The sequence below is a fragment of the Ranitomeya variabilis genome, chromosome 1 (assembly GCF_051348905.1).
Source record: "Ranitomeya variabilis isolate aRanVar5 chromosome 1, aRanVar5.hap1, whole genome shotgun sequence".
NCBI lineage: Eukaryota > Metazoa > Chordata > Amphibia > Anura > Dendrobatidae > Ranitomeya > Ranitomeya variabilis.
The window spans coordinates 557,281,644-557,308,907 of record NC_135232.1 but is presented as its reverse complement, the minus strand read 5'-3'; the positions used below and the strand labels follow the sequence as shown (position 1 = coordinate 557,308,907).

The following is a 27,264-nucleotide window of genomic DNA, read 5'->3' as shown; positions in this document are numbered from 1 at the left end:
ATAGTATACTGCCATAAAGCACTTCTGTGTATGTAATATATATATATGAATAGTTAGTTATGATGTCTAAGATACATTATAAAGTGTGAAGTGAAAAAATAACACTACTGTGTAAAGTGACAATATATTACAAGTCTAATGAATTAAATAAAATATGTACCCGACCCATTATATTCATAAGACAATACAGACCATTACATACATTCATGAAATAATACAGAATGGCATCATGCTATATAGCTTCATAATTAATACATGGACTTGACATTATAACATGTAAACTTTATAAAATATACAATAAACCGACAATGCTGATTATATAAATGCTATATTAAATAATAATAACAATAATAGAGAATAACAATCATATAAAAGCATTATGTACATACATATAAGGACACCTATTGCATGCCATAAAATGTGCAAATAGTATAAATAATATAATATTTGCGATGTCCATATATTATTCTTATCCCTTCTTTAGAACTTTTTCTCTTCTTCCTCTCCAGATAGAGAACCATCCTCTCCGTCACCACGACAACGGACCCAAATCACAAAATCAGACTCCCAAAGAAACCCAAGGTAAGTTTAAACTAAAATGAATAACACAACAAATACATTTTAAAATGAAGAACTAAAGGTAATGCAATTAAGACAAAAACATACAATCCATAAAACCCTAACCTATAAAAATTCCCTCATGAAAAGATATGCATAAATTAAATCCATATTACTATAGACTACCAAGGAAAATTGTATATTTTAGAGAAATGAAGAGAAGCCCAAAGTTTCATTAAGACCACCAGGGCGTAGAGTCCCCAGCCGATAAATCCATCTACTTTCAACTTGCGCAAGCACCCTTCCCACATCTCCACCCCGGAATCCCAAGTCAACCTGATCAATAGCTCTAATGATCAAAAGCTCGTTGGAATATGCACGTACTACGGTCTGGACCCCCATGGCAAAACCAAGGCCCAAATGGTCACGGTACTGGTGTGATTTGAAGCGGACCAAGCTCGTCCTCAGAGCCCAGTGGACGCAGAAGCCAGTGCCAGCGCAGGTGGTGCTGCTAGCGAGGTACAACTGCTGAATGCCGGCCCTACTTGCAACCAGGGTGGATTGGTCCCCCACCTGCAAGCGACCTTGGAAAAACTCCCTGCCAATGACTGTACTGGATGTCTGAGGCTGATCCAGCAATACCAGCAGGAGGCCCAAGCCCATCGGGAGGCAGAGAAAGCCGAGCGGCAAGAGGAGCGGGAGCACCAGCTGAAGTTAGCCCGACTCCAGGGGCTGAGGTCGTCCCAGTCCAGCAGATAGCCCACCAGCGTTTAGATCCCTAAACCCCGGCCAGAGAACTTTCCTGTGATGGAAAAGGACGGGGACTTGGACACTTTTGAGAAAGCCTGCAGACAGTACCGGCTGCCTGGGAAACAATGGGCCCGATACCTGACCCCAGGTCTCCAAGGCAAAGCTCTGGAGGCATTTATTTCTCTCCCACCAGACTAAGATGAAGACTATGAGGCCATCAAGCAGGCCCTGATAAAGAAGTACCAACTGACTCCTGAGGTTTACCTCAAAAAGTTCCGGAACCTCCAACGTGGCCCACACGACAGTTATAGCAATGTAGTGCATGGACTCAGGACCCACTTTGACCAGTGGACCCAAGGACTGTCAGCGACCACCTTTGAGCAGCTGCGAGACCTGATGATCAAAGACCAGTTTCTACGTCTTTGCCCAGCTGAGGTGCAACAGTTCATGATGGACCGAGAGCCCAAAGACGCGGATAAAGCAGCACAGATTGCTGACGCCTATGAGGCCAACAGTAAATCGGAAGTGCGGAAGCCAGTCACTGCCGGCTGGAGCGGGGGTAAGCCTGCAACCAACCCCAGTGCCCCTGCCAGCCGACTCATCGGAGTCCCTGTCCCCATTGCCAGCATCAGACCTACTTCCGATATTCGCAAATGTTTTGCCTGCAATAGGACTGGTCATATCAGCACCAACTGTCCGGAGAAGACAAAGAACTCCCCAGCCAAGGCTCCAGGGCCTAATGCAGCAGTTCTTTTGGTGGGTGGGGCAGTTGGGAGGGTCTATGGCAACGTGCAGCACATCACCGTGGGGGGCCATGTCGCTAAAGGCCTCAAGGACACCGCTGCTGAATGAACCCTCATCCGACTCGAACTGGTGGCCTTTGAAAAGATTATTCCAGGGAAAACCCTGACTGTCACCGGGATTGGGGGCATCCGCTGTCCCCTGCCAATGGCCCGGGTGTTTATAGATTGGGGTGCTGGGAGCGGGGTGAAGGAAGTGGGGCTGTCCTATAACTTGCCCACTGATGTTTTATTGGGGACTGATTTGGGGAGAATGTTTGCATGTTATGTCCCTGATTCCCCTACCCAATCTGATGCTAAGGGTGATGCTAATGCAGATAATGACAGGGAATTGAATGCGTCCCCTAAGAGTGATATACCAGATAATGCTTTCTCTCATACTGATGATGTTGAGGATGAAAATGTGCATGTTTTACCTGCTAACCATTTATTTGCTAAGAATGATGTGTCTACAGGTGCAGGAGTGATCAGCCACGTCACTCTTCGGGGTGGGATGGCTGAGGAACCCCTAACAGGAGCAAGCGATGGTGCTATGGGGAATGGGGAGATGCATGGGAACTGTGAGGAAGGTGATGCCGTGCAACTGACCAGTGCCACAGAGGAAGGTAACTGCCCATATATAGCACTGCTCCTGAGATGTTGGGGGTGGATGGGGAGGTAGAACCCATAGCAGCGCCGGCCGATGGGTCTGTGGAAATCCCCGGGGAGACAGCCTACATAGCTGCTGTCACCGACAGTCAGGAATAGGAGCTGGTGGCAGCGGAAGGGTCCTGAGCCTTTGGGAAAACTGGTAGCGACAGACGGCATTGATATTTATTGTTTCCGCCTCAGTGGAAGTAGTTATATCGCCCTCGCTGCAGTGTGCCCATTAGCCAGGACATAGTAAGGCAGCCTTCTGGCGACTAATCATCCTAGGTGCAGTACCCGGTCTGACCCGAGGGTAAAAGGGGGTGCCAGAGAGATGTAAGTTCCAAATTCCAAATGAATTACGCTACTAATCTGGGTTGGCTCCGGACCTGTTAATAATTAGGAAATCGGAGCTGGTGGCAGCAGAATTTGTCCTGTGCAATTGGGAGGCTTTGTAGCGACCGGCGACGTTGATAATTATTGTTCCCGCCTGAGTGGGAGTAGTTATATCGCCCTCGCTGCAGCGTGCCCAATAGCCAGTACATAGCAGGCAGCATTTCTGGTGACTAATTACCCTAGGTGCAGTACCCTGACTGACCTGAGGGTAAGGGGGGCGCCAGAGATCTGCAAGTTCCAAACTGGAACTGGAAAGTGGAATATAGATAAATCCCCTTCTGAAAGAATCAGGGGCAACCACACAACCCCGGTTCATGACATATTGGTGTCAGCGGTGGGGATGATAAAGGTATCCTCCCTGGGATTCCTAACAACTGGTGATGTGGATTTCCTGGGGTCCTGTGTTGGCTACAATGATGCTGTTGATTTCTTGGGGTCCTGTGTGGGGCACACAGGTGCTGTGGATTTGCTGAAGTGCTGTGTGGGGTACATGTGTGCTGTGGATTTCTTGAGGTCCTGTGTTGGGTACAGGGGTATTGTAGATTTCTTAGACTGTTTTGTGGGGTACACTAGTGATGTGGATTTCTTGGGGTCCTGTGTGGGGTACAGCGGTGCTGTGGATTTCCTGGAGTGCTGTGTGGGGTACATGTGTGCTGTGGATTTCTTGGGGTCCTGTGTTGGGTACAGGGATACTATGGATTTCCTGGGGTCATATGTGGGGTACATGGGTTCTGTGTTGGGTACACTGGTGCTGTGGATTTCCTGGGATCCTGTGTCGGGTACAGGGATGCTGTGTGGAATACACTGGTGATGTAGATTTCTTTGGGTTCTGTGTTTGTTACAGGGGTGCCGTGGACTTCCTGGGGTCATGTTTGGTGTACATGGGTCCTGTGTTGGTTACACAGGTCATGTGGATTTCCTTGGGTCCTGTGTGGGGTACACGGGTGCTGTGAATCTCCTGGGGTCCTGTATGGGGTGTATGGGTGCTGCACTGCTGTGGATTTCTTAGGGTCCTGTGTTTGGTACAGGGGGTGATGTGGATTTCCCGTTGTCTTGTGTACACGGGTGCTGTGTAGAATTCACTGGTGATGTGGATTTCTTGGGGTCCTGTGTTTGGTACATATGTGCTGTGTATTTCCTGGGGTATTTTGTGGGGTACAGGGGTGATGTGGGGTGGATATTTGGGGGGTACAAGGTGTCCCCGTCCTTTCACGTCGCGTTGCTCCGGGCCGTGAAGAGTTACTGAACTTTACTTTTTCTGCCACTTTGTAGTGAGGAGGTTTCGGGCGGTGTTGATTGGTTGGAGCAGCGCCCCTGTGGGCGGGGCAGGCACCTTTCCCGGGGAGGCAGCAGAGCAGAGGCCGCTCCACCCAGAGAGCGAGCGGCGGCCGAGACATGAGCGGCGCGGGGCAGCTCTGGAGCCTGCTGAGCCTGAGCGCCGTGCTGGGACTGCTGGGCCGGGGCGGTGGCCTCCGACATGCGGTGCACTGGAACAGCAGCAATCCCAGGTGAGAGCAACCCCCGGAGGAGGAGGGGAGAGGTGTGGGTCCTCCCACTGTACTGTGCCCCGCCCCTTCCATTGCACTATGCCCCTCCCTTCCCACTGTACTGTTGCCCCGCCCCCTCCTCGATACTGTGCCCCGCCCTCTTTGCTATACTGTGCCCCCCCCACTGTAATGTGTCCCTCCCCTACTCACTGTATCCCCCTCCCACCACCACTGTCCTCTGCATTCCCCCACCACCACTGTCCTCTGCATTCCCCCACCACCACTGTACTCTGCATCCCCCCACCACCACTGTACCCTGCATTACTCCCACCACCACTGTACTCTGCATTCCCCCACCACCACTGTACTCTGCATTCCTCCCACCACCACCGTACTCTGCATCCCCCCTACCATCACCGTACTCTTCATCCCCACCATCACCGTGCCCTGCATCCCCCCAGGCCCCACTATCACCGTACTCTGCATCCCCCCCACCATCACCGTACTCTGCTTCCCCCCCACCATCACCGTGCCCTGCATCCCCCCAGGCCCCACCATCACCGTACTCTGCATCCCCCCCACCACCACTGTACCCTGCATTACTCCCACCACCACTGTACTCTGCATTCCCCCACCACCACTGTACTCTGCATTCCTCCCACCACCACCGTACTCTGCATCCCCCCTACCATCACCGTACTCTTCATCCCCACCATCACCGTGCCCTGCATCCCCCCAGGCCCCACTATCACCGTACTCTGCATCCCCCCCACCATCACCGTACTCTGCTTCCCCCCCACCATCACCGTGCCCTGCATCCCCCCAGGCCCCACCATCACCGTACTCTGCATCCCCCCCACCATGACCGTACTCTGCTTCCCCCCCACCATCACCGTACTCTGCTTCCCCCCCACCATCACCATGCCCTGCATCCCCCCAGGCCCCACCATCACCGTATGCTGCATCCCCCCCACCATCACCGTGCTCTGCTTCCCCCCCCACCATCACCGTACTCTGCACCCCCCCCATCACCGTGCCCTGCATCCCCCCCAGGCCCCACCATCACCGTACTCTGCATCCCCCCCACCATCACCGTACTCTGCACCCCCCACCATCACCATGCCCTGCATCCCCCCAGGCCCCACCATCACCGTACGCTGCATCCCCCCCACCATCACCGTACTCTGCTTCCCCCCCACCATCACCGAACTCTGCACCCCCCCACCATCACCGTGCCCTGCATCCCCCCAGGCCCCACCATCACCGTACTCTGCATCCCCCCCACCATCACCGTACTCTGCATCCCCCCCACCATCACCGTACTCTGCATCCCCCCCACCATCACCGTACTCTGCATCCCCCCCACCATCACCGTACTCTGCTACCCCCCACCATCACCATACTCTGCACCCCCCCACCATCACCGTGCCCTGCATCCCCCCAGGCCCCACCATCACCGTACGCTGCATCCCCCCAGGCCCCACCATCACCGTACTCTGCATCCTCCCCACCATCACCGTACTCTGCATCCCCCCCACCATCACCGTGCCCTGCATCCCCCCAGGCCCCACCATCACCGTACTCTGCATCCCCCCCACCATCACCGTACTCTGCTTCCCCCCCACCATCACCGTACTCTGCTTCCCCCCCACCATCACCGTACTCTGCACCCCCCACCATCACCATGCCCTGCATCCCCCCAGGCCCCACCATCACCGTACGCTGCATCCCCCCCACCATCACCGTACTCTGCACCCCCCCCATCACCGTGCCCTGCATCCCCCCCAGGCCCCACCATCACCGTACTCTGCATCCCCCCCACCATCACCGTACTCTGCACCCCCCACCATCACCATGCCCTGCATCCCCCCAGGCCCCACCATCACCGTACGCTGCATCCCCCCACCATCACCGTACTCTGCTTCCCCCCCACCATCACCGAACTCTGCACCCCCCCACCATCACCGTGCCCTGCATCCCCCCAGGCCCCACCATCACCGTACTCTGCATCCCCCCCACCATCACCGTACTCTGCATCCCCCCCACCATCACCGTACTCTGCATCCCCCCCACCATCACCGTACTCTGCATCCCCCCCACCATCACCGTACTCTGCTACCCCCCACCATCACCATACTCTGCACCCCCCCACCATCACCGTGCCCTGCATCCCCCCAGGCCCCACCATCACCGTACGCTGCATCCCCCCAGGCCCCACCATCACCGTACTCTGCATCCTCCCCACCATCACCGTACTCTGCATCCCCCCCACCATCACCGTGCCCTGCATCCCCCCAGGCCCCACCATCACCGTACTCTGCATCCCCCCCACCATCACCGTACTCTGCTTCCCCCCCACCATCACCGTACTCTGCTTCCCCCCCACCATCACCGTACTCTGCACCCCCCACCATCACCATGCCCTGCATCCCCCCAGGCCCCACCATCACCGTACGCTGCATCCCCCCCACCATCACCGTGCTCTGCTTCCCCCCCCACCATCACCGTACTCTGCACCCCCCCCATCACCGTGCCCTGCATCCCCCCCAGGCCCCACCATCACCGTACTCTGCACCCCCCACCATCACCATGCCCTGCATCCCCCCAGGCCCCACCATCACCGTACGCTGCATCCCCCCCACCATCACCGTACTCTGCTTCCCCCCCCCACCATCACCGAACTCTGCACCCCCCACCATCACTGTGCCCTGCATCCCCCCAGGCCCCACCATCACCGTACTCTGCATCCCCCCCACCATCACCGTACTCTGCATCCCCCCCACCATCACCGTACTCTGCATCCCCCCCACCATCACCGTACTCTGCATCCCCCCCACCATCACCGTACTCTGCTACCCCCCACCATCACCGTACTCTGCACCCCCCCACCATCACCGTGCCCTGTATCCCCCCAGGCCCCACCATCACCGTACGCTGCATCCCCCCAGGCCCCACCATCACCGTACTCTGCATCCTCCCCACCATCACCGTACTCTGCATCCTCCCCACCATCACCGTACTCTGCATCCCCCCAGGCCCCACCATCACCGTACTCTGCATCCCCCCAGGCCCCACCATCACCGTACTCTGCATCCCCCCAGGCCCCACCATCACCGTACTCTGCATCCCCCCCACCATCACCGTGCCCTGCATCCCCCCAGGCCCCACCATCACCGTGCCCTGCATCCCCCCAGGCCCCACCATCACCGTACTCTGCATCCCCCCAGGCCCCACCATCACCGTACTCTGCACCCCCCCCACCATCACCGTGCCCTGCATCCCCCCAGGCCCCACCATCACCGTACTCTGCATCCCCCCAGGCCCCACCATCACCGTACTCTGCCTCCTCCCCACCATCACCGTGCCCTGCATATCCCCCCCTTCTTCCCCGTAGATGCCCCTTGGTGTAGGACTCCGGCTGCTATAATGAGAAGCAGAGAGCGGGGAGGGTGATGTCCGTGGGGCTGCGAGTCACAGGCGGGGTCTCAGCCCTGGAAGTTGAACATATCCCGGGCCGGCCCCCTGCCCCCATTGTGTGTAGTGCTGAGCCCCCGAACCGCGCCCCCTTGGCTGCAGGAAGGGCTTGTTATTTCGGGCAGCGGCCCCTCTGCTTTTGTTGGACCCGGCTGTGTTTTCACTGTTTCCCACATTGCTGGCTGCAGTGTGGATGGATGGGGCTGTTTATCTTGGCAGCGCTCCGCACCCTGCACCCCGGCGCCAGCTCACCGCGTCTCACTGCTTCGCCCCTTGTTCACCAGCCTCTGTGTGTCGTGTGGGCACTGCTGGGACTTGTAGTGACCTGCGGGGACTGACCTGTGGGCTACATGTGGGAACTGCTGGGACTTGTAGTGACCTGCGGGCTACAGTGTGTGCCACATGTAGTTCACAGGTCTCTACAAGTCCCAGCAGTGCCCGCAGTTTACTAGAAGTCCAGCAGTGCCCTCACGTAGCCTGCGCCGGGGCCCCCCTGCTCTGTGTGACTATGGGCCTATGCCCCGGAGCCCCCTGCTCTGTTTGACTACGGCCCTGTGCTTCGGGGGTCTCTGCTCTGTTTGAATATGGCCCTTTGCTTCGGGGCCCCCTGTTCTGTGTGACTATGGCTCTGTGCTCCGGGGACACCACGCTCTTGTCAGTAGCGTAGCTAACGGGGGACAGAGGGGGCGGTCGCCCTGGGCCCCGTGCTCTGAGGGAGCCCACCTGGAGCTACGCTACTGTAACTTTATCGATGTGCACAGCGCGCCTATACAGTTACACTCTGCGGCAGAGTAGGTAGAATCGATCTCTCCGCACTGCCACCCGGCTGCTATGGGGCCCTTGAGCAGGAGCGGGGCCTGGTGCTAGCATTGCCCCCTCTGCCCATCATTGCAAGTTCAATTGTATTGGCTAGATGCCGATACAGTTGACCACATCGATGAGAGTGGGAGCATCATGCTCCCTCTCCCATCAGCCCCCTCTCAGCGTCTCACATCACTGGCACACACACTGGGGTGCATTATACTATATAAAGTCTACCTAGGGGGGTGCATTATACTATATAAGGTCTACCTAGGGGGGTGCATTATACTATATAAAGTCTACCTATGGGGGTGCATTATACTATATAAAGTCTGCCTATGGGGGGTGCATTATACTATATAAAGTCTGCCTATGGGGGGTGCATTATACTATATAAAGTCTGCCTATTGGGGGTGCATTATACTTTATAAAGTCTGCCTATGGGGGGTGCATTGTACTATATAAAGTCTGACTATTGGGGGTGCATTATACTTTACAAAGTCTGCCTATGGGGGGTGCATTATACAATATAGAGAGAGGATAGGGAGTACAATGGAACCCATTTTTTAAAAATCACAAAAATATTTTATTAAATAATATCATAACATCATGTTCAAAGTACAGGGTGCGCTATGTATATGGCTACACCTAAATAAAATGGGAATGGTTGGTGATATCATTTTCCTGTTTGTGGCACATTAGTATATGGAAGGGGAAACTTTTCTAGATGGGTGACGACCATGGCGGCCATTTTGGATCCAACTTTATTTTTCCAATGGGAAGAGGGTCATGTGACACATCAAACTTATTGCGAATTTCACAAGAAAAACAATGGTGTGCTTGGTTTTAACGTAACTTTATTCTTTCATGAGTTATTTACAAGTTTCTCTTTGTTTACAGCCATTGACATGTCACAGAGGTTAACACGTGAGGAGTTGATAGAAATTGTGTTGATGGCTGGTAAACGCAGTACCTGGGTCATTGCAGCAGATTTCAATGCAAGACACCCTACACAAGAAAACTGTCACCACTCCCATGTTATTTAGGTGTATCCATATAAATGGCCCACCCAAAAAAAGTTTGCCTCTTCACTGAACATAATGTTCTGTCTAAACTGAGGGTCCTGTTCCAATTTTTGTTTTGCCCATTCTGCAAATTCAGCGCACTGATCTGGCATCAGTCGAACATCCTTTGGGCGGATATTAGCTACTCACAAATGGCACCCTTACAAAATCCAGCTGCTGCAGCATCTCAACGAGGATGACCCAGATCGGCGCGCTGAATTTGTGGAATGGGCAAAACAAAAATTGGAACAGGACCCTCAGTTTACACAGAACATCATGTTCAGTGATGAGGCAAACTTTTTACTCTTCGCCACGACAGCACCCCACTGGAGAGAGAGGGATCCGCCCCGCAGGAACAGGAAACCTACAGAGAAATAAAAGGGGGCGGTCCGCCTCTCCTCCTCAGTTTAGGTTTCCTGTTCCTGCGGGAACAACAGGATCTCTACAAGAAGAACATACCTGGGCTAGCATGCCGCCTGCGCGGTATCCACGAGAACGGCAGGGGCTGCAGCTTGGAAGCAGCATCGGGGGAGTTCCGTTAGACGGCTCCCTCCTCGTCTGGTGGATCATGCAGACGGCTGGGTCCGGGGAGGGCCGCCCGGCATCATCTGCGGAGTGCGGTACGGCGGCGCGAAGAGGCCGGCTGGAGTCCGGTAAGAGTGGCAGCGTTCCCACTGATGTCCGGGGCTAAAATCCCAGACCGCGCATGCGCCGACCACCGTACAGGGACTACCCCGGAAATAGACGATGAACTTCCCGGGCGTCCAGGCCGAATCTATGGTGGAGGATCTAGCGTAATTCGCGCATGCGCACTACGAAAAAAAAAAAAAAAAAGCGCACTATTTAAACCGCTGAATAGGTGGGATTCGGCGATGCAGAGATGTCATCCCCAGGTGCCATGAACCCCACTGCTGGAGATCCAGTACCCGCCACCAAAGATCACAGAGGATCCTCTGAGACCGTTCGTAAAAGCGACGGATCCAGCACAGGATCTCGGCCTACTAATACGGTATTAATCGCTTCACTGGGTGAGTTGTTAACTCTGCCTATTAGGCTATGTTCACACTTTGCGGTTTTTGCTGCGGATCCGCAGCGGATTTGCAGCTGCGGATCCGCAGCCGTTTTCCATGCAGGGTACAGTACAATGTTACCCTATGGAAAACAAAAACCGCTGTGCCCACTTTGCGTTTTTCCACTTGAAAATCAGCGCGGATTTTCTGCGGAAAAAAAGAAGTAGCATGTCAATTCTTTCTGCGGATTCCGCAGTGGTTTTCCACCTGCACCAATAGGAAAGTGCAGATGGTAACCCGCAGTGGAATCCGCAGTAGAAACCGCACAAAAAAACGCAGTGAAAACCACCGCGGTTTTGCACTGCGGTTTTTCCAAATCCGCAGCTGAAAAATCCGCAGCATAAAAAGGATAGTGTGAACAAGGCCTAAAGCTGACGTTGTCTCCCTCCTTCTCTCTTTTCTCCTTCTCTCGCTACGTCTTATACTGACCAGGCTAAAAGACGACAAAAGACGAAACATAAGGAATGTGCCTTGTGTAGCCAACCCCTTCCAGACTCATACCCCAAAAAACTATGTAAGGACTGTTTAAAAGAAACAACCCAGGGAGCAGCAGTGTCCGTTACGGACTTAGGTGCCATTATTAGGGAGGAGCTAAAAGCTATGACCCAAGAGAAACCACATAAAATTAAATCTAAAACTCCAACATCGGTGTCAGACTCCGAAAGTGACCAATGCGCACTTTCAGAAGCCTCCCTATCATCTTTACCATCATCTTCTTCATCAGACATTGAAGGACGCTCATGTTTTCCCTTTAGACAGTGTGGACAATTTGGTTAAATCAATTAGAAACACCATGGGGTGTGAGGAGACAAAGGGTGCGCAAACCACGCAGGACATAATGTTCGCGGGTTTAGCGGAGAGAAAGAGGAGATGTTTTCCAGTTATACCAACAGTGAAAGCATTAATTAAAAGAGAATGGGAGAAACAGGATCAAAGAAGTTTTTTACCCTCTGCGTCAAAACGAAAATATCCGTTTAGTGACGAGGAACTTCTTACATGGACCAAAGTCCCAAAGGTCGACGCAGCCGTAGCCTCTACCTCTAAGCAGTCCTCTCTACCTGTAGAGGATGCAGGACTACTTGTCGATCCTTTGGATCGTAAGGCTGAATCATCCCTTAAGCGTTCTTGGGAAGCGGCTACAGGAATATTCAAACCTGCAGTAGCCAGCACCTGTGCTGCCCGGTCAATGCTCATTTGGATTGACCAGTTAGACCAGCAGATTGAAAATAAAGTTTCAAGAGAAAAACTGCGAGCAGCCATCCCCTTGATACGAGGAGCAGCGGCCTTCATGGCAGACGCTTCCGCCGACTCACTCCGTTTGGCAGCAAGATCTGCAGGCCTCGTGAATAACGCAAGACGAGCGCTATGGATGAAAAGCTGGAAAGGGGACGCGCAATCTAAATCTAAAATATGCGCAATCCCATGTGAGGGTGAGTACCTCTTTGGTAAAACCTTAGACGAGATACTCAAAAGGCAAAGGACAGGAAGAAAGCCTTTCCTGATTCCTCTATTCCCTTTTACAGGAGAGCCTTTAAAAGGAGACCGTTTGGCAAAAGGAGGCAAGCGGATAGGTCTACAACATGGACCGCTAAAGATGACAAGCAGAGAGGTACCATGTTTAGAAGACCCAACCCCCCAAAAGACAACAAATACTGAGGATATACCAGTTGGGGGCAGACTGAAGTTTTTCACCACTCAATGGGAAAAAATAACATCTAGCTCGTGGGTTTTAAATATCATCCGAGATGGAATTAAACTAAAATTCTCTCGTGTTCCCCACGAGTCTTATATTATAACATCCCTCAGCTCGCCTATACAACAACAGGCTCTAGAGCTTGAAATTCAAACCCTATTATCAAAACGGGTCTTAGTCCAAGTTCCGGTGGGACAGGAAGGTAGGGGATTCTACTCTCCCTTATTCCTAATTTCCAAGCCCGACGGTTCTTTCAGGACAATCATAAACCTTAAAAAACTCAATTCATTTATTGAAAACTATACATTTAAGATGGAATCCATTAGGTCCACTATAAAACTCCTCTTTCCAAACTGTATGATGGGGGGCATTGATCTAAAAGATGCTTACTATCATCTCCCTATTCATGACAGATACCAAAAATTCCTCAGGGTGGCGGTAATAATTAATCAACAACGAGATTCGTCATTTCCAGTATGCGGCCTTGCCCTTCGGCCTTTCAACAGCGCCGAGGATCTTCACCAAGATAATGCTAGAGGTGATGGCCTACCTTCGCCAGAAGGAGACTTTAATTGTGCCCTATCTGGATGACTTTTTGGTAATAGGAAATTCAGTTACTCAATGTACTGATCGTTTAGCTCACGTAATTTCCTCTCTACAGGACTTGGGCTGGATAATCAATACCAACAAATCCAGACTCACTCCGCTTTCCCGTCAGGCGTTCTTGGGGTTCCATTTAGACTCCATATCTCAAAAGTGTCTTCTGCCTCAGGTAAAGATACTACTGATCATACACAAAGTCCTAGCCGCGATAAATAATCCACGTATATCCCTAAGGGTACCGTCACACAGTGCCATTTTCATCGCTACCACGGCACGATTCGTGACGTTCTAGCGATATAGTTACAATCTCGCTGTGTCTGACACGCTACTGCGATCCGGATCCCCGCTGAGAATCGTACGTCGTAGCAGATCGTTTGAAACTTTCTTTCGTCGTCTAGTGTCCCGCTGTGGCGGCATGATTGCATCGTGTGACACAGGTTGTATACGATGTGCGCACAGTAACCAACGGCTTCTACATCGCAAATACGTCATGAAATTATCGCTCCAGCGCCGTGTATTGCAACGTGTGACCGCAGTCTACGACGCTGGAGCGATAATCATACGACGCTGCAACGTCACGAATCGTGCCGTCGTAGCGATGAAAATGGCACTGTGTGACGGTACCCTAAGACAAGCTATGTCGTTACTAGGGTCTCTTATCTCTTGTATACCTGCAGTGAGATGGGCTCAATACCATACTCGAACACTACAACATCAAATTTTACAATTAGAGACACAAGATATAACCACAGGATCAAAAACCACTATATTTTAAACTCCAAACAATATATAGCACAACCAGGGAAACTCAATAATTGCAGAGACCCAAAGGAGTATATTCCAAAATATTTATTAATTAAAATCCAAAGCAGAGTAAACACTAACCAAGCAGGACAAAAGGACAATAACAGGTGGACCGCATGAAAATTGACATTGACCCCATAATATGAGATCAATATACTTGCACAGCACTATATATTTAAGCAAGTAACATAATAACAAGAGTGTAATTAAGTGCAATATTATATAGTGCTCAAAATGTGAATCAGCTGCACTAAAGCGAGCCATAAGGTTCCATTGTTGGAAACCCCACCATAGTATCTACACAGATAAAATCTATAATTACTTGCAAAGTGCAAAGCGTGCCAGGTAGGGGAGGGTCAAGAGTTTAAAGTGCATGCTATCAGTTGAAATGAAAATATAGAAAGTGCTAAATAGGGGGAAAGTTACCTACATGCGGTGAACAACCTGAGGTCCAAGCCTGCCGCCTGAGTTTCCCTGGTTGTGCTATCAAATTTTACAAGAAGATAGACGGTTATTTGGTCACCTAAATGCAAAAATAACCTTATCTCAGGAGGTTTTATCTTCCTTCGCGTGGTGGCTAGACTCAAATCATTTGATGAGTGGTGTTCCATGGGTAATAACGCCATCTCATACCATAACCATTGACGTCAGTCCTCATGGATGGGGCGCTCATATGGGGAATGAGTTTTGCCAAGGGTTGTGGAACATGGAGGAAAGCTGCAGCTCCTCTAACGTTAAAGAACTAAATGCAGTAAAATACGCCTTATACCATTTCCTCCCACAGCTTCGGGGGAAAGACGTCAGAATCCTTTCCGACAACACCACCACAGTGGCGTATCTAAACAGGCAAGGAGGTACGCGATCAGAGACTCTGATGTCTTCTGCTACAGAAATCTTGAATCTAGCAGAAAGTCACCTAACATCCCTTACTGCGCTGCACATAAGAGGAGAAAACAATCAGCAGGCAGACTTCTTAAGTCGACACACCTTGAGACAAGGAGAGTGGTGCCTAAACCAGCAGATTTTTCTGGACATAATATCCCTATGGGGCCGTCCTCAAATAGATCTCTTCGCCACAAGAAGAAACAGAAAAGTCCAGAGGTTTGCCTCCTTATCTCCAGCGGATCATCCGGACATTCTGGACGCTCTCCAAGCCCCTTGGCAGTTCAGTCTGGCGTACGCTTTTCCTCCGATCATATTACTACCCCAAGTCATACGCAAAATCAGCAGAAGGAGCAAAAGTGATACTGATAGCTCCATTCTGGCCCAAGAGACCATGGTTCTCGTGGCTACAAACCATGTCGGTCTCAGATCCTTGGGTCCTCCTCTCAACACCCAACCTTCTCTTCCAGGGTCCGTTTTTCCACCCTCAGGTGGACAATCTCCACCTGACGGCCTGGAATTTGAGAGGCAGATGCTAAGATCGAGAGGATTCTCGGGGGGTTTGATTGACACACTTCTCCAGAGTAGAAAACCTTCCACCACAAAAATTTATACGAGAATATGGAAGAAATTCTTACAATTCCATACATCTACCAACACATCAGAAATTCCAATACAATCTATCCTGGAATTTCTTCAAAAAGGGAGAGAACTAGGTTTAACTGTAAACACCTTAAAGGTTCATGTTTCAGCACTAGGAGCCCTCTATGGCCATAACATTGCGGGAGATAGATGGGTATCCAGATTTATCACAGCCTGCGAAAGAATAAATCCAGTTAACATACCTAGGATTCCACCCTGGGATTTAAATTTAGTTTTACAAGCCCTAACAGACTCTCCATTCGAGCCAATAGACTCAATACCCATTAAATGTCTATCATTAAAAACGGCCCTCTTGGTAGCACTAACTTCAGCTAGGAGAATCAGTGACATCCAAGCACTCTCTATAGATCCACCTTTTTTGTTAACTTTTCAGGATAAGTTAATTCTTAAACCAGACCCTTCCTACCTTCCCAAAGTAGCAAAAAAATTCCATAGGTCACAAGAAATAATCTTGCCCACTTTCTTCAGTAATCCCTCCACTCCTGAAGAACAGAAATATCACACTCTAGACGTTAAAAGAGTAGTGTTAAAATACATTGAAAGGACCAGCAGCAGGCGACAGTGTAGGGCTCTGTTTATTTCCTTCCAGGGTCACATGAAGGGTCATGGAGTAACAAAAAGCACCTTATCCCGGTGGATCAGAGAGTCTATCAGACTGGCTTATTCCGCGAGGAAAGAAAACCCTCCGGAAGGCATAACAGCACACTCTACCAGAGCGATGGCATCCTCCTGGGCAGAGAGGGCAGACGTCCCAATTGAAACTATATGTAAGGCGGCAACTTGGTCAAATCCTTCTACATTCTATAACCACTATAGGCTAGACCTATCGTCAACTTCTGACCTAGACTTTGGCAGGACTGTCCTCAGCACGGTGGTCCCCTCCCTAGGTGATGGTCTCTGAAAGATCTCCAGTGGGGTGCTGTCGTGGCGAAGAGTAAAAAGCCGGATTACTCACCGGTAATGCTCTTTTAGTGAGTCCACGACAGCACCCTCTTACATCCCTCCCTAGATTAATATAGTATATACTATTGAGTAAAAATTATTTTAATTATAAGCAAATAAGTTTGAAAAATGAAATAAATGGTATTTGCCTAATACTGGCGGTCCTCTGGGTACTCTGAAATCAAAACTGAGAAGGAGAGGCGGACCGCCCCCTTTTATTTCTCTGTAGGTTTCCTGTTCCTGCGGGGCAGATCCCTCTCTCTCTCCAGTGGGGTGCTGTCGTGGACTCACTAAAAGAGCATTACCGGTGAGTAATCCGGCTTTTTTGGGTGACCCCTTTATATGGATACACCTAAATAACATGGGAATGGTGACAGTTTTCTAGGGTAGTGTGTTTTGCATTGATATCTGCTGCAATGATCCGGGTACTGCGTTCACCAGACATCAATCGGATGTAAATCGCACTGCATTCGGATGCAAATTGGACGCTAGTTGTGAGCATTGTACTCGCATGACACTCTCATTACACTCCTGCGACTCTTGGCAGGGAGACTCGGACCGAATTTTATTTTTATTTATTTATTTTTTATTTTTTCCATACGTCTAGTGTGACGCCAGTTGTAATCAAGGTTACCTGGTTAGGGGCCCACTCAGAAGGTTTGCCCCTCTGAATCAAAACCCCGAGATACACCTCTGCTCTGTGTGACTATGGCCCTGTGCTCGGGGGACCCCCCCCCCCCCCGCTCTGTGTGACTACTGTCCTGTGCTTCGGGGACCCCACGCTTTGTGTGACTTACGGCCCTGTGCTCCAGGGACCCCATGCTCTATATGACCTTGGCCCTCTGCTCCAGGGACCCCACGTTTTGTGTGACTATGGCCCTGTGTTCCGGGGACCCCACGCTGTGTGTGACTACGGCTCTGTGCTCCGGGGACCCCACACCCTGTGTGACTATGGTCCTGGGCTCCGGGGACCCCACGCTGTGTGTGACTACGGCCCTGTGCTCCGGTGCCCCCTGCTCTCTGTGACTATGGCCCTGGGCTTCGGGGACCCCACACTCTGTGTGACGCTGGCTCTGTGCTCTGGGGACCCCACGCTTTTTGTAACTACGGCCCTGTGGTCCGAGCCCCTGATTTCAGTGAGATTGCCCTCCCTGCAGGGTCCTGGAATTGAACAGTGTACGATGGTTACGACCAGAGATCTATCCCATCAGTCTTCACTGAGCAGACGTGATGTGTGGGGAGCCGGAGCTGTGGCTGCCAGGATGGGCTCTGCTATACTCAGGTCTGTGCAAGTGGTTCATTGTCGGCCGTGGTCATGGGACTCTCTTGTTCTGTGTAACAGTGTCAATTTCATCATTCAAAAAATGTAGTGTGAACTGTTCTTGGAGGAGCCAGTCTATTTTATGACACCTTGCTGTGTACAGAAATCTGCTCTCCGGATGCAGTGAATAGTTAGGAATGGCCTGAGAAACCAGCTGATGGCTTGTCAGCGATGATCCATCATCTGCTGGGGAGAAGCTGATCCATGGAGGCCACGCTGAACAAGGGCCATGATCTCCTCCCAGATGCCGCAGGATACCTCCAGGGGAATGTGGAATCCAGGCTCTGACAGACTCCGACTGGAACATAAACCCCTGGAAATGTGATCAATGTTCTCAACTCAGGAGATCACAGCTAATGGGCCAATATCTGTGGTGGATCACTCACAGTATAATGTATGTGCATCCTACTGAGACGAGATGTGTGAGGATTATATAGAGCCACGATCACATGAAGAGGAGACGTGTGAGGATTATATAGAGCCGCGATCACATGAAGAGGAGACGTGTGAGGATTATATAGAGCCGTGATCACATGAAGAGGAGATGTGTGAGGATTACATAGAGCTGTGATCACATGAAGAAGAGACGTGTGAGGATTATATAGAGCCGCAATCACATGGAAAAGAGACGTTGGATGATTATATAAAGCCGCGATCACATGGAGAAGAGATGTGTGAAGTTTATATAGAGCCGTGATCACATGAAGAATAGACGTGAGGATTATATAGAGCCACGATCACATGAAGAGAAAATGTGTGAGGATTATATAGAGCCGCAATCGCGTGACGGAGACGAGTGAGGATTATACAGAGCTGTGTAGTTGTGGATATAAAGCTCTGACCTTTTTATAACATATTTTGCATTTTTGTGCAATGTCTCAGGCTGAACCTTCCCTTGTGTTTTATAAGAATGTCGTCCTCCTTGCTATTCCCCTTGTTGCTTTCTGCTCCCCTCCCCCGTTCCTGGTTTAGCCAGATCTGGTCATAATGGCTGGAGACTCTCCTGCTTGGAAGGGGACATTTCTCTTTTCATTGTCTTGTAAATCTGCAGTTTCCCTTTCTCTGTGAAGGTAACATCAAGGAAGTAGTGTCTTTTAGTTTCTTTGACTGTCTGGGAGAAGGTTGATGTGGGAGATGTGTGTTTCGGGGAAGAGCTGGAAGGTTGGTCTGGGGTATCTGTGTGTGGGAATGTCAGTCTGGGTTGCGTGTGTGGGGAGTGAGGTTGATCCAGTCCGTAGTGTACGTTTCTGGGTAGCTGGAATGCAGGTCAGTCCAGGGGTACTCTTGTGTAAATGAAGGTGAGGGAGATGGGGTGAGCTTGTCTGGGTGGGAGGTTGGGCTGGGGAACCTGTGTATGGTGGAAGGTCAGTCTCGGGTGTGCATATAGAGGCGAGGTTAGTCTGGGGCACGCATGTCTTGGTGGGAGATCAGTCTTGGTTGCACATCTCTGTGAGGAGCTTGGCCTGGGGTACCTGTGTCTTGGGGGAGAGGTTGGCCTGGGGCACCTGTGAGGAGGAGGTTGCTCTGTTGTGCAAGTATCCTGGTGGTTCTCGGTTGGGGGTGTGTCAGGGTGTGCTTGTCCGTGTGTCGGGGTGCACTTATCTGGGTGGGAGCTTCACTGGGGTGTATGTCAGTCCAGGGTGCACTTGTCTGGGTGGGAAATTGGTCTGTTATTCAAGTGTCCAGATGGTTGATCATTGACATAGATCAGGTGTTTGTTTGGGGGGGACGTCAGGGTTTTCGGGGACGTGTTTATGGTTGTGTACTTACATCGGGGTATTGTGATTCCTGGCACTGACGTTCCTCATCTCGAGTCTTGATTGCTCCACGCCCTTATCTTTTTATGCCTTGTTTTTGAGGCTTCAAAGAAACAAGTCAATAAGCTTGTGAATAGATGTGCAGGATCCACACCTGCAACGCCCTGCCTCGTCCCCTCCCTTTTGTTATGTTTTATGAGGCAGCTCCTGGTTACTACTGACTCTGGTCCACCGCCTCACCTCAGCTTTACCCCTGCTGCTGACGACAGTGGGGACAACAGAGGCATTGTCTCCGTACTCCCTGCCGGATCATGTGATTTGCTCATCTGTCTTCACCTGTGGCGCGTGCAGATTGGCATGGTGTTGTGCCATAGCTGGAGCAGAGATTGGCACTGATAAGCACTGGCAAGACCTGAGGAAAGCTCTTTCCAGATTCCCACAGGTGGAGGTGTCTGGACTTTGCATCTGGGCAGGTTTGACGTTCTGTAGTGTGACCAGCGGTAACGATCTTCGGACTCGCAGGCGTTAGGGCCTCAAGTCTGACCGACCTTGTGTGCACTAATTGTTAGGGGTCTTGTAGGGTAGCCGATACATTGTGGCTCTTGTAGGAGGTGTTCTCAGAACCTTATGGAGGCCAGAATTGTTGTTCACGATTGAAAGACCTTTTCACTGGCCTGAAATGGTAGACAGATCCCGAAACGTGTTGGATTGAGTCTCCTGATTGGTGCTACTGAAATGCAATCTTGTACTGACTCTGGGATCTCTGCTGTGGATGTGCCCTAGTCGTTGCACCTTATTGGCCGGCCCTATCCTTGGCTTTTCTATCCTCCTGAAATACTTTGCTTTTTTTCTCTGCAGAGTCCTAGCAAAATCTAGAAATTGAATCTGCAGGCTGTTGCAGGATTCGCCCTCAGATTTCATTAAAGGATCCCCAACCCATGATCAAAATTTGTAATCTGGCAAATGTCGGTGCGTCTGCTCCTTTCCTGGCCGGGATTATGTGATCACCGTCTGGTAGAAGTCTATATAACCTGCCTAATGCTGTAGCAGATTGCCTTCATCTCTTTACATCTCTGACAGTTCGGTCTCTGCTGCTCTTTTCTAGGAGAGGTTTTGCGGGCGGATTCTGGGAGTGGTTGTCCGTGTATAGACATATCCTATATACGCCTTACTGCTACTCTCAGATCTGGACATCTTCTGGTAGTAAGCAAGGGTATGATCCATCAGTCGCCAACAGGGCATGCTGGGATTTGTAGTCAGGGGGTGTCGCACGGCTTTTCCTGCTTCTGCTGAACTCTTACGCATTCCTCTTTTACACACAAGTTCCTTGTACAAATATTTGCTCTCTGGCTATATGCCCTGTTACGATAGCGTGCAAGGGTGTGTGCAAACTACACTCACCCGCTCCAGGTGTGATACCAGGACAGTGTAAGTGTGTTTTCATTGCATTATTACTACCCAGGTAGTAAATAGTAAATGTACACCATGTACGGCTCGGACGTATAGTATCTCCATAACTCCTAACGGAATTAGGTTTCTAGAATTTTCTTTGGCAACTTCAGCATGACTCTATTGCAAGCAATCCTTCTGAGCTGGCAGCATCAAGGTATGAGATCTGTCCCTCCACAGCCTTTTGAGGCTACAACCCCCCACCCCCCCAAACCTCTCACTGAGCTAGGTGTTGTTATATATCTGTACGTTGAAAGGGGTTTTATAATCCCATGGCAGATAGGATGCAAGTGATTTACATAAACTATATCTCCCATATTCTTCACTGGCCCAATTAAATGCAGTCCAGTTGGAATGACGTGCGGCTGCCGAATACTCTGATCAGTTAATATACAGACATGGTCACCAATCATCTGTGTGCGCTGAGGCCATCCAGAAGATGATGCTAGACTGAGGAATGAAGGAGGATGGGACTGAAGGTTGCCTGTAGGAGAAGAGAGACTGGACACAGTGGTGCCTGGAATAGGAGGGAGGAGATGGAACAGAGAGGTGCCTGGAGGAGGGACTAGATAGAACAGAGATACCTGGGAGGAGGAAGATGGGACAGTGAGGTGCCTTGAGGAGGTGAGACTAGATGGAACAGAGGTACCTGGTAGAGGAAGGAGATGGGACAGCGAGGTGCCTGGAGAAGATGGAATAGAGAGGTTCCTGGAGGAGGAGGAGAGACTTGACAGAGAGGTGCCTGGAGGGGATGGGACTAGATGGAACAGAGGCACCTGGAGGAGGAAGGAGATGGGACAGCGAGGTGCCTGGAGAAGGAGGAGAAGATGTAATAGAGAGGTGCCTGGAGGAGGAGGGAGACTGGACAGAGAGGTGCCTGGAGGAGTACAGGGACCTGGAGGGAAGGGGGCCAAGAAAGACAGTGGGTTCTGACAGACGCTGATTTCTCCCTATTGAAAACATGTTCGGCTTGCATGGGAGATTGGGAAGAATATTGTCTTTTTCCCTATGGTGTAGAACTCATGGCAAGTGTCAACAGTAAGACATACTGCAGGAATCTCGGGTGGGCCTTGTCCCATACCAGGCTCTTCCTTCAGGTCTCCTTCATCCCGGAGGAAGGCTGGTTGGGATTTATCAGCAGTCTGACCAATTTCAGACGCTGGTGACCTACTTCTTGCCTGTAGTAGGTCAGTCTCTATGCATCATTTTAGTGGCCATGATAAATCACACTACATGGTTTTGGCTCAAATCACCTTAAATCTGGCAGGTAAGTGTGGAAAGGCAGAGTCTATCGGACAGAGGAATCCCTATAGTTTACTATCCAGGAGAACACATCAGGAGTGAACATTGAGGAATCATACGGATATGTCTCGGTCCGATGGCGTAAGGCTCATTGGAGTAATCATGACTGATCTACTCTTATGTAAGCTGTCCTAAAGAGCCATGTGAGCTCCAACCTTACTGACCCCATTGACTACTATTAAGCAGGAACCAGGGAGAGTATTCACAAATTCCCATGCAAATGTGCACCCTAGAGTGCTGACAACGTAGCGGTTATGCGGAAGCATCACCAAAGCTGAACACCACAGGTGCTACACCTCCCTTCCCTCTGCTTGCCCCTTCTTCGCCCCCTTTTTCAGTCTCATTTTCTCCCTTCAATTGACTTTTTTCCCCTCATTGACATCTGTTTTGTTCCCTGCAGGTTCGCAAAGGAGGATTACGCTGTGCATGTGGCCATCAAGGATTTCCTGGATATCTACTGTCCTCACTACGACCCCCGAGTTCCCATGGAGCAAACGGAGAACTTTGTGCTTTATATGGTGGACCACGAGGGGTACGATGGCTGTTATGTGACCGCTGAAGCCTACAAACGTTGGGAGTGTAACCAGCCGCATGCCCCAGCTGGACCCATAAAGTTCTCTGAGAAGATCCAGCGCTTCACCCCGTTTTCTCGGGGGGTGGAATTCCACGAGGGGCAGGACTATTACTACATTTGTAAGTGCCCGAAGTCCACCACATTCACCGTTCACCCATCAACATTCCCTCAACACCCCTTTTCCTACTGACGCCCCGTCACTCATCATCCATTCAGATGGTGGAGACCTCCCTCCGCACACCTCACTCTTGTCTGCTGCCATCAGACTGGTTTCGGTTAATGTCATCTGTCTGGTCACAATAGCAGTCGGCAAGACCTCAATATATCAGGACACTTCAATGTATTCAGCTGTGCTCTCTCTCTCTTACAGCAATTCCAGATGTGGGCAGTGTTGGTGAATGTCTCAAGATCAAATTGTCTGTTTGCTGCCAATCAACAAGTAAGTGCTCCAGTCCTCCCACTCCCTGGGGTGCATGTGCCATCTTTGCAGAAGTCTAAACTTATTTTGGCAGTAATCTCTAATCTCTTTTTTTTTCTCCCATAGCACGACCAATAACAGAAGTCCCAAAATCACAACCCCGGGGCAGAGAGCATGGGGGAGGAGGTAGTTCGCCCTCTAAGGATGGCGAGTGCCTTTTTCTGGCCTCTTGAGCATCATATATCTCCCTTATCCTTTACTCTGTTTTTAATATTCCACCCCCCTTCTGTGGGCTCCCGTCACGCCCCTTCAGTCGCCCGTGGGCTCCCGCCACGCAACTTCAGTCTCCCGTGGGCTCCCGTCGCGACCCTTCAGTCTCCCGTGGGCTCATGTCGCGCTCCTTCTCTCTTGCTTTCCATTTGCTCCTTCAATCCCCCGTGGGCTCCCGTCGTGACCCTTCAGTCTCCCGTGGGCTCCCATCGCTCTCCTGCTTTCCATTTGCTCCTTCTCTCCCCCGTGGGCGCCCGTCGCCCCCTTCTCTCATTTCCATTTGCTCTTGTCCCCCGTGGGCTCCCGTCGCCCCCTTCTCTCCTCATTTCCATTTGCTCCTTCTATCCCCCATAGGCTCCCGTACGCCCCCTTCTCATCCTCATTACTGTAATATCTGGTTCCTATATATTTTTTTTATATTTCCAGATCCCTGGAGGCAGAGTGGAAACTCCTCTTTCTGTCCCCCTGCGCCTTCTGCCCTTCTGCTCGCTCTGTTCCTCCTCCGCCTCTTGTTTTAATGCTGGGGTCTCAGGGCCGGGCCCTTCGGCGCTTCCTCCTGGACAGCATTTCCTGGGACCCTCTGCTGCCTGTAGCACACATTCTTCCTGTAGGAGGATTTCTGGACTGACGTCGGTGGTGCCCGGCCCCGGACCTCATGGCTCTAAGCTCCCGGCAGGTATGTGCCTTGCTGACCCGAAGAGCTTACACTCTAGAGGCTCCAGTGCACACAGCACAAGTGCAGGTCCAACCCAGCAAGGTGGAGCCCAGGAGCGATGGTGGTTTTATTTCCTGTGCTTTGTCCTATTGAATGAGGACACAAGGCTGAACTGGCTGATAACAGGGAGTATTAGTGTGTGACTGCTCTGGTGACTTCTCTCATTGCAGCTCTGCAGAATTGTCCTTTCTGGACCAAAGACACGGCTAAACTCAGTGGGGGTCGTCAGACGAGAGGAGGGTCCCCCATCATGGAATGGACTGAGCCGATAGTGCCCTGGGCCACACCACTCCCCCACACTGGGGGGCTCCTGTCTTCTGTGAAGATCGTTTCCAGTTTTTTCCGTTTACATTTCATGATTTTTATAAAAATTTATATATTTTTTATAAACTGAGCCAAAAATAAAATTGTGATGTGCAGCAGAATAATTTAGCCCCCGCGCGTCATGTGCAACAGGATAATTAGGGAGGACGTTGGGGGTCAGTGAGGACGGTCACTGACACGGGAGGACGACGGAAGTCAGTGAGGACGGTCACTGACACGGGAGGACGTCGGAGGTCTGTGAGTGAGGACAGTCACTGACATGGGAGGACGTCGGAGGTCCGTGAGGACAGTCACTGACACGGGAGGACGACGGAAGTCAGTGAGGACGGTCACTGACACGGGAGGACGTTGGAGGTCCGTGAGGATGGTCACTGACACGGGAGGATGTCGGAGGTCAACGAGGACCGTCACTGACACGGGAGGATGTTGGAGGTCCGTGAGGATGGTCACTGACACGGGAGGACGTTGGAGATCCGTGAGGACAGTCATTGACACGGGAGGACGTCGGAAGTCATTGAGGACAGTCACTGACACGGGAGGACGTTGGAGGTCCGTGAGGACAGTCGCTGACACGGGAGGACGACGGAAGTCGGTGAGGACGGTCACTGACACGGGAGGACGTCAGAGGTCAGTGAGGATGGTCACTGACCCGGGAGGACGTTGGAGGTCCGTGAGGATGGCTACACTCATGTGAGGACGGTTACAGTAACGCGTGTATGGCGGAGGTCAGTGAGGACAATTACTGTGAGATCTCTCACTTTGTCATTACCTCAGGACCCCTGCAGCACAACCGTGGGGCCTCTTTTTCTGCCATACACCTCAAGTGTAACAGATAAAAAGTGGTTGGGAAAACCCAGACAACAGACTTGCAGTCACCGCCTTCTTCCTGGACATATTATTTCTCCAGTGAACATTAGAAAACCAAAATCCAGGAAAGTGTCAGAATTGTGGTAATAAGTTGTACTTATCCCAAGGTGATTCCTGTGAAAACTGCACGATACAACCCCCCCAAAAATGTTTTTTTTTTCAGAGTATTTGTGCAAAAGTCGTAAAAAAAACCAACCACATTTTTATACCTTTTTTGAATATTAAGTAACAGCAATTCTTCCTTAGTTTTCTTGCATTTTAATTATTATAATATTGTAAGACTTAGGGTAAGTTCACAAAGGTGTTTTTGCTGCATTTTTTTTGTGCTAATTTTCAGCTGATTTTTAGAGTACCAGCAAAGCCTATGAGACTTCAGAAATGTCATGCACACACATTGGTTTTTTGTGTCATCAGGATTTTGTGCTTTGCTGCGTTTTTTGGACATAGAGCATGTCACTTTTTTCAGCGTTTTTCACCCATTGACTTGAATGGATGGTGTAAAAACGCTGCAAATACGCAAGGTTGACTTTTCTTGCAGCGTATTTGCTGCAGAAAAGTCAAGGATAGCCGGATGTGACTTCACACTCGGTTCTGCTACCTCTAGATGGCAGGCTGCATGATGCGTCCATGCAGCCTGTCATCCAGCAGAGCGGACCCGAACCCCATTCACTTGAATGTGAGGTCCGACATTACAGTGTTTGACACGCTGTCATATGCATGACAGCGTGGCAAACACCGCTTGTGATCGGTGGGGAAAACATCCCTGCTGGTCAGAGAGCTGCCCTTCCCACGCCGTCAGAAGACACGGGGAGCGCTCAGCTGTGATCGGAGGTATAAAGTTTACCTCCGGTTACTGGTGTCAGCTGATGGGACTACTAATCCCATCATCTGACACCTGCTAATGCCAATTACAGTGACATTAGGTGGATGGGAGTTTTCATCTGCCGCTCCTGCCCTATAAATAAATAAATAATAAAAAAAAAATGGTGTGGGTTCCCCCCCCTATTTTTGATAACCAGCCAGACAAAACTCACAGCTGGGGGCTGCAACCCCCAGCGGTCAGCTTCAGCAAGGCTAGTTATCAAGAACAGAGGGGTCCTCATGCTTATTTTTTTAATTATTTAAATAATTTTAACAAAATGTCTTTTTGACAACCAGCCTTGCTAAAGCTCACAGCAGGGGGCTGGTATTCTCAGGCTGGTAAGGGGCCATTGATATGGCCCCCCCAGCCTAAAAATAACAGACCACAGATTCCCAGAAAAGGTGCATCTATTAGATTTGCCTATTCTGGCGCTTTGCCTGGTTCTTCCCACTTGCCCTGTAGCGCTGGCAAGCGGGGTAATATATGTGGGGTTAATGTCACCAGTGACATTAAGCCCACAGCTTAGTAATGGAGAGGCGTCAATAAGACACCTATCCATTACTAATCCTATAGTTGTTACATGTAAGTAAAGACACAGCCAGAATAAAGTCCTTTAATGAAATAAAACACCACACAGTTTTGCCATTTTATTATTCAAGTAATCCATGTGACGCCCTCGATCTCCTGCAATAATAATAATAAACCTACACAAATACTCCCTGTTCCGAAGTCCAATATAATGAGTGTCCCACGCAGTAATCCATATCTGGGGGAGATAAAGTTTACAATCG

General features: G+C 50.6%; 1 protein-coding gene across 2 annotated transcripts; it reads left to right on the top strand.

Moving 5' to 3' along the window:
* The first annotated feature begins 4,434 nt into the window (after positions 1 to 4,434).
* Positions 4,435 to 24,843, top strand: LOC143767637 (ephrin-A2-like). Of its 2 annotated transcripts, XR_013213732.1 has the most exons (6): positions 4,436 to 4,639; positions 22,844 to 23,136; positions 23,388 to 23,456; positions 23,562 to 23,642; positions 24,132 to 24,381; positions 24,591 to 24,841. XR_013213732.1 is itself a non-coding variant. In XM_077256088.1 (5 exons), exons 1-5 carry the CDS (start codon positions 4,527 to 4,529, stop codon positions 24,221 to 24,223), a joined length of 648 nt encoding a protein of 215 aa, XP_077112203.1. In that variant the 5' UTR covers positions 4,435 to 4,526; the 3' UTR covers positions 24,224 to 24,843. The 2 variants fall into 2 exon arrangements, 1 of the variants encoding a protein (XP_077112203.1); XM_077256088.1 differs by having other exon boundaries at positions 4,435 to 4,639; positions 24,132 to 24,843.
* The last annotated feature ends 2,421 nt before the right edge of the window (positions 24,844 to 27,264 follow it).

Coding starts and splice junctions, on each gene's coding strand:
- LOC143767637 (XM_077256088.1), top strand. CDS start 4,527: ATGAGCGGCGCGGGGCAGCTCTGGAGCCTGCTGAGCCTGAGCGCCGTG. Junction 4,640..22,843: donor TGGAACAGCAGCAATCCCAG/GTGAGAGCAACC, acceptor TGTTCCCTGCAG/GTTCGCAAAGGAGGATTACG. Junction 23,457..23,561: donor TGTTTGCTGCCAATCAACAA/GTAAGTGCTCCA, acceptor TTTCTCCCATAG/CACGACCAATAACAGAAGTC.